The sequence below is a fragment of the Rhinolophus sinicus genome, linkage group LG17 (genome assembly GCF_036562045.2).
Source record: "Rhinolophus sinicus isolate RSC01 linkage group LG17, ASM3656204v1, whole genome shotgun sequence".
NCBI lineage: Eukaryota > Metazoa > Chordata > Mammalia > Chiroptera > Rhinolophidae > Rhinolophus > Rhinolophus sinicus.
Genome location: NC_133766.1, coordinates 21,141,499 through 21,149,496, shown reverse-complemented (window position 1 = coordinate 21,149,496; position 7,998 = coordinate 21,141,499). Strand labels below are relative to the sequence as shown.

The 7,998-nt window shown below is 40.7% G+C and overlaps 1 protein-coding gene across 8 annotated transcripts in view; it reads left to right on the top strand.

The window, feature by feature from the left end:
- The first annotated feature begins 2,270 nt into the window (after positions 1–2,270).
- The window catches only part of LOC109458629 (complement receptor type 2), a 144,728-nt gene continuing 139,000 nt past the window's right edge, over positions 2,271–7,998 (top strand). The window contains exon 1 of one of the 8 annotated variants that reach the window (XM_074321982.1): positions 2,271–2,642. In XM_074321982.1, coding sequence (XP_074178083.1) covers positions 2,585–2,642 — 58 coding nt within the window. In that variant the 5' untranslated portion in view covers positions 2,271–2,584. The remainder of the gene's footprint in view (positions 2,643–7,998) is intronic. The other 7 variants (XM_074321975.1, XM_074321974.1, XM_074321976.1 and 4 more) reach the window with 7 other exon arrangements.

The window sequence follows — 7,998 nt, the reverse complement described above, 5'->3', positions numbered from 1 at the left end:
ATAAATGTTTACTAGATTAAACAGTCCAAACAACATACACATGTTTTCTGAATGCACGAAAAACAAGAACTATATTCTGTCTGCAGGAGATATACATTCACTTCAAAATGTAGATAAAATATGGAAAGTTTTTCAAAATTGAAAAATGTTAGTATGCAAACGTCAACCACAAGAAACAAATAAAAAAATAAAAATAGAGCTATCATATAATCCAGCAATTCCACTTCTGGGTATATGTCCAAAGGAAAAGAAATCACTATCTCAAAGAGATGGATAAATGCATAAAGAAATTATGATACACATACACGTACACACACACACACAATGGAATATTATTTGGCTATTAAAAAGAATAAAATCTTGCCATTTGTGACAACATAGACAGACACTGAGAGCGTTATGCTAAGTGAAACAAGTCAGACCGTGAAACACTGTATGATCTCACTTATATATGGAATCTAACAAAACCAAACTCATAGAAACAGAGAGCAGGTTGGTGGATGCCAGAGGTGGAGGGCAGGGAGTGGAGAAAATGGTGAAGGTGGTCAAAAGGCAAAACTTCCTGTTACAAGGTAAGTAAGTTTTGGAGCTGTAATATATAGCATGGTGACTATAGTTAACAATACTATACCGTACATTTGAAAGTTACTAAGAGAATAGATCTTAAGAAAAAAATTATCACTGTGTAGGTGATGGTAGTTAACTAACCTTACTACGATGATCATTTCACAATGTATACATACATCAAATCAATATGTTGCATAAACTAATACAATATTATATGTCAATTATATCTCAACAAAACTGGGAAAAAACAAAATGGAAAGACTGAAAAAAATATATCAGTTACCACTACAAAAAATGTTAATCTCATCCATAAACATCTTTATTGAAAGACTCAGAATAATGTTTGACTATATATCTGAGCACCCTATAGCCCAGTCACATTGACACATAAAATTAACCATCGTAGTATCCAATAGGATAATGTGGGAATTACACAGTGTGACTTCTGAGGATAGATTATAAAAGACATCATGGCTTCTGCCTTTCTCTCTTGCTCTGGGAGAAGAACCAGAACCAAGCTACAATGTCACAAGGACACTCAAATAGTCCTATGATGAGGTCCACATGGTGCGGATATGATGCCTCTAGCTAACAGCCAGGTGAGTGCGTCATCTTAGACATGGACCCTCCAGTCCCAGCCAAGCCTTAGAGTGACTGCAGTTCTGGCTGATTTCTTGACTGCGACCTCGTGAGAGATCTCAAGCCAGAACCACCTAGCTAAGTTGCTCTTGAATTCCTGACACAGAAACTGTGAAGCAATAAATGTTTATCTTGCTTTAAATCAGTAAGTTTAGAATAATTTGTCACTATGCAATAGATAACCAATTTAAACATCATTGTACCAAAATAATTGCTGTGTTCTCTTCAAACGTATTAAGATCATGAGAGACCAAAACAAACAAACAACAACAACAAAACTGAAGACCTTTTTCAGATTAACTGAGAAAAAAAGACACCTCAAATGCAATATGTGATCTTAGAATCATCCTGGACTAGGCAAAAAAAAAGTGTGTGTGTGTATGTGTGTGTGTATTTGCTATAATGAAGATTACTGAGACGATTGGAGAAATTTGAGTACAGTCTGTCATTTAGATAATAGTATTATATCGATATTAAGTTCCTGTTTTTGCTCACTGCACTGTAGTTATGGAAGACAATGTTCTTGTTTTTAGAAAATACCCACAAAATAATTAAACAGTTCTAAAGTAACAATTATATAATTACATAATTATATGTATGTATCTCTCTCTCTCCCTATATAGATATATATATATACCATATATATATTCACCCAAAGTGAGAGAGACAGAGAATGATAAAACAGTGAAATGTTAACATTTGGAGATTATATATATATATATATATAATTATATATATAAAGTTATATATACATAATTTTATATATAAATTATTTGTACTATTTTTGCCACTTTTCCATAGAAATTATTTCAAAATATAAAGGACATAATAACAGAAGTTGTTGCTGTTCATAAGTTTCCTTTCTAAGTGAACTGTTCTTTCAAGCTGAGGGTTGGAATCATTAATAGCTTTTGAAATGAATTTAGTGGATCCAAGGAAGAGGACAGGAGAGGGGAGGGGAGGGGACGGGAGAGGAGGGGAGGAGAGGACAGACTAGTTCATTGTAGAATAGTAAGGGTGATTACTATTCCGTGAAACTTGTTTCAGTTCTCCAGAGAGGCACAAATGGATGCACCGAGTTGCATGGTCAAAAGTTGGAAAGCCACTGCACTGAGGGCTAGAGTTTGAGCCAACGACTGGATCAGAGTCTTTTCTGCCTACCTCACCTTCGCCGCCTGGGCCGCCCTTTCACGCGTGGGCGTCCCGCCCCCAGACGGCCTGAAGGTGTGCGCGCAAAGCTAGCACGTGGTGCCAGCCACTATTTAAGGGCCCACCTCCCAGCGCTCGCCGCCGCCTCTTACTCCAGCCCTGCCCTACCGGAGCTGCCGGAGGCTCGCGGGTCTCGGAACGCGCACCGCCGTGGGGCTGCCGCTGTGGCATGGGCACCGCCAGCCTGCTCTGGGTTTTCTTGGCTATCGTCACGCCAGGGGTGCTCGGTGAGCTAGCAGGGGGAGCAGGGCGGTAGGGACGCGTGTGGGGCAGGGATGGCCTCTGTGCCGCGATACAAAGCGCAGTCAAAAGCGAGAAGGTGGGGGCAGTGTCGGATGCTTGCCTTCCTCCCGCTTGCTTTGGGGGAAACCCCGGGATCTCTCGGTCTGGAATGCCCTGACTTGCGCCTCCCGGGGCTGGGACCACCAAGAGCTGGAGGCTGTACCACAGAGGGGCACTGTGTGACCTACCCGGTGTGGCAGGTGGCGTGCTAGGTCTGTCCTTTCTGGGCTCTCCGCCCCTGGGTCTCACCAGGTGCTCCTCACTCTCGCCCCCAGAGGTCTGCCCGTGCTAATGATGGGCACGCAACCAAAACCTACCCATGATGTGCAGAAAGTCTGCAGCAAGTTCCCTTAGGCGCGGGAGTTCTGCATCCTCTGAAGTCGTTCCTGGCCAGTAAGAGCAGCAGAGCGTCCCGCTGTCTTCCCTGATTAAGAATAATGTCTGACTCCCTGGCGGGAGATTTATATCTCATGGAAAAGAGATCCTAAATGACCAACTCCTGGAGTTATTTAGAAAAGTTAAGAAGTGAATTAAAATTACAGTTGTCTTCGTGTCATTTACCATCTGTAATGGTGAGGGCTTCAGAAGGTCTCATTCGATGTTTATTATAACTCATTTTTCTCAAAATTGGGGTAATTTTAAAGAAATATTGTAATTTGCTATGATTAGCGTCTCCTGGTATTAAGATGGGTATAACTTTCTAATTACTTCCAGGGTACAGTGAATTCCTAGTTCATTAAGAAGTTGCTGTATGCAGACCTCAATAACTGGGTGACTTTTGGCAAGTCATTTGTGAAATGAAGCTAGTGATAAACTTCCCTACCACCCTACTGAGCTGCCCTGAATGGCAGATGTAATTGGCAAACGAGAGTTAGATGTTAGTTGTTAATACTACGTGTCAGTAATAAGACCGACTGAAGGGGCTTGATTTTATGGAGCCAGCATTTAAGCTCAACCACCCCCAGCTGATTAAGGGAAACTGCATACATTGGTTCTTTTACAACTTATTTTGTCTGCTTCCTGACACTGAACTTTCTCCTGACCCTTAATCGGACATTTCCCTAAACCATTACCTTCATCTTTCTCTCTCTCCTATGTATTAACTCCTTTTGAACAAATGCACATTTGCAACTTTCTCTAACACCTCTGCATCGCATAATTCCAGACCTGACTTCTCATAGGCCTTGAATTCCTATTTCTCAATTTCAGAGAGGCTATCATCAGTTGAAAATCAAATTCTTCACCAGCCCTGCCAATTCATCATCCCCTCCAAGTATGCCAGAGCATCCCCTCCTGGTACCAGGGCAGGGCCAGCCTCTAGGTCACTTAACGGTAGACACATGAAAGACCAGCTCTACCTATTTGCCAACTGTTATAGCTAATGTGCTTCTGTTTGTATCCTCATTCTCACACCAATATTTTACACCTAAGCGTTATGATCACCTGTGTAACAGCCTCCTCTCCCACAGGTCACTCGACACCAGTCTTTACCCTTTCCAATGGTGAAAGCCAAAATTTTAAAACTATTTTTTTCATTACTTCACTCCCTTGCTCTAAAAAATTTAAAGGGCTTCCTATTACCTGTGGGGTTTTTTTAAAAAAAAAAAAAAAAAAAAAAAAATCAAATGTCTTCAGCTTTTCGAGCCCTTTGTAATCAGATCTCACCTAAGCATGGCCCTCCAATTCCCCATTGCTTCCTATCATGAATGTACTGTCCATCATCTCTCCTGACTGTCATTCCATGGTTCTTTGCTCATATTTTGCCCATGACCCCTCCTGAATTTTGCTCCTACTGTATACCCTCCACAGACTGTCCCATGGCTCTTGGCTAGTACCTGCCCTTGAGTAAGTTTAAGAAACTCTTCAGGTGCCTTTTTAAGTGCAGGTTCCCACCTCACCCTCCAGAGATTCATAGGTTTGGGCTGTGGCCCAGGAAGCTGAAGTTTGACAAGCATTCTGGAAGATTCTGAAGCATGTGTCTATAGAGCATACTGCTATGAGCATAGTCATATGGGAAGCAAATTTCCAACTTAGAGTATTTCCCCACTTCTTCCTCTTGTCTATTTGTATAAAGTGATTCAAATTTCCTGCACTGTTAAATTCTGCTCTTGCCAAAATCATCCAATAGGAATTTTCTTGTTTTCTAATCATCTACTTCCACCGAAGATCAGATCCTTTCTGTCTCCAGCTTAAAATGTACTAAAGGGCTTCCCATCACATTGAGACGAAAACAAAATCCGTGCCGCTTATCCTTGACTACAGGCCTCTGCCTCTCTGAAATTCTCTGTCCTCCTCACCCTCATTCCCTCTGCTGCAGCCCCACTGGCTTTCTTGTCATTGAACACGCTCACATTTGTTGAGTCTTTGCACCAGGTGTTCCCTCTGTTGAAATGCTCTTCCTACAGCTCATCCGTTGCTTGTCTCCTTTTGGAAATTCAGGTCTCGACTCTAACTTGGCTCTTCTCTCTTATCTGAAGCAGTTGGACCTGAGGTCACCCTCTATCACATAACCATGTTTTATTTTCCGAAGAGCACCTATCATCATACAAAACCTTCTTGTTTATTTACTTGTTTGTGTTTGATCCCTCACTGGAATATAAGTTCCAGGGGAGCAAGACTTTCATCTGTCTCATTGCCTAATGAATCCTGGCATAAGCATACAACTAGGAGTTCAATAAGAATCTTCTTTTCCTCCTGTAACAATGGAAAAAGTATCCTTTCTGATGACAAAAGTCAACTCCTCTTTTTGTATTCTTGATCACATTCCATCCCCTCTTGCATATGCAAGGACTTTACTTCTGGAGATATTCCATCTTGCATCACTGCATTTATATCACTTGTTAGATCATCCCGATAAAATGTGCCCCAGAAGATCCTTCATTAGGGAAAGAGGACTTCTCAAGACCCAGTGGACTGCATTTTTCTGTCCTTCTCATCCTCTTCTCAGCAAAACTTCTCATCAACTATTTCTCATCACATTTCTTTATCTTCTTAACTCACTCCTGCCTGACAGGCTTCTTTCCTCCCTATCCTCACTACTGACCTTCATGCTGGCAAATACAATGATCACTTTTCTGTCTTTATCTTTCTCAGTCTTTCAGCAAAAGCTGAATACTTCCACCTTCTTGAAACAGTTTTTCTCATTTTCCAAGACAGGACACTCTTATCATCTATTTTTTTCTGTACCTGTCTGTTTGCTCTAAGTCCCTTTTGCCCTGTCTCGAAATATTAGAGAGTTTGGGGGCTCAACATTGAGCCTATTCTGTTTTCCTCAATGCCTCCTTCCTAAGAGATCTCGCCCAGCCTCATGGCTTTAAATACTTGTATTACTTATATGTATTCCTCATATTTATTATCTATAGTCCTGACCTATCTCCTGAGTGGCCAATTTGTACATCCAACTGCTTTACCTGGCATCTCCATCTGGAGGCCCAGTAAGTGTGTTAAAGATACCAAGTCTAAAGTGGAACGAATCCTGTTCCTACAACACCGTACAACACACACACACACACCCCAAAAACAAAAAACTGTTCCTTTCCCAGGTTTTCTCTTCTTAGCACTTGGTGTTCCCATCTACCAAGTCGCTCCAGTCAAAAGCCTAGAAGCAGTTACTGAATCCTCCCATCTCCTCAGCCCCACATCTAATGTAACAAAAAGCCAGTTGTACTTCTAAAATATATTCCAAATTCAACCACTTCTCACTGTCCACTGTGGTGGCCCAAGCCTCATTTTTGTGTGTGTCTGAACTACTACAGTAGCCTCTAGACTGCATTCTCTGCTTCTGAAACTAAAATTCCAGTCCATTCTCCACCCAGTTGCCAGACTGTTCTTTTTAAAAAGTAAGTCAGCTGTGTGATTCTCCTGCTTGAACCTTCCAATGACTTCCACTCAGGATAATACGCAGCTACCTGACTGTTGAGCTTTCTTAACTTGAGGTCATCCCACTCTGTTTTGACCACTGCATTCCACACACATTTGCCTTCTATCTTTCCTTAAAGCATAGCGAAACGTATCTGATGTTAGGCCTCTGCCTAAAATGCTTTTGTCCAGTGCTTTGACTGGCTGGCTCCTTCTTATCCTTCCATCAAAATTCAATGTCTCCTCTTCAAAAGTCTTCCTTACCCGTCATAAGGAAGTGGTACGCCATCTTGTCCCCTCTTCCTTCTGGTGTATCACATTTGACACATCACTATTTATGTCCTTTACATACCATCTATTTATTTATTGGTATTTATTTATGATCTATCTCCGTCTCTTGAAATATAAATTTCATGAGGGTGGGAACCTTGTCTCTAATGCTCACTGATGCATCTTCTGTGCTTAAGACAGTACCTTGGTTAATACACATGACCGTCATTCAAAAATGATCAAATGGCCAGGAATCACAGTGTTAAGGCATTTGATTATAACAGTTCTCATTCTTAATAATAATTTCTCCTCCTAACTGCTTTCTGACCTAACTTTCAGTTTTATTTTTATTATACTATATATTTGTTCTTCATTCATTCAAGGTAAAGCTAAATGAAGAGCTAAATGTGACTGTTCTCTAAAAGCTGCTTGGCCTAGTTAGTTTTTAACAGGGTTTGGGGGATCTATATGTACATATCTTGCCTCTGTCTTCTATTTTAGGCCTAGTCATGATCTACTCTGGATTTTTAGTCCTGATCTTAGAAAGATGTGAAGAGGATGCAGTAACACTTAAGAAATTTCATATTATTTAATGATTCATTCATTAACCTTCCCTTTTTTGATATGGCAGAGAACATGATTGCTGGAAATTCCATCTTGTGATTTGGGATTTTAGCAATTTGAATCCTAATTACAGCTAGCATCCCTCAAAGAAGAGGGAGGCCCCAAGTCTCCTTATTGGGGATTAGAATTTCCCATTATTTAAAAAAAAAAAGAATTTCCCATTATTTCTCATCCAAAAAGTGTGATTTTTCACTTCCTTTCAGCTCAGAAGGTCATATTACAAAGTACCTTCCTGCTTTTGCTGCTTCAAGATCTTGGTTCCATCTTAGTCCACTGCTGCTGATTAATTCTTGAGTATTTAAAGTGGTTTTCCGGCTTCTGGAGAATCATTTAGCATTGTCTTTATTCACACTGGATATTTGCAGGTTAAATCCCTTGCTTAAGGTGAATTGGCACAAGGAATATCAGCGTCATGAATTGGTCTTCACTGAAGTCAAACCCTAACTCTCCCTATACAGTCTTGCTGTTCTGAACAGGTATGCACTTGGAGACATTTCTAGGAATTAATGGAGGAAATCAAAGGAGTTTAGGTAAGAAGTAGGGTATCTA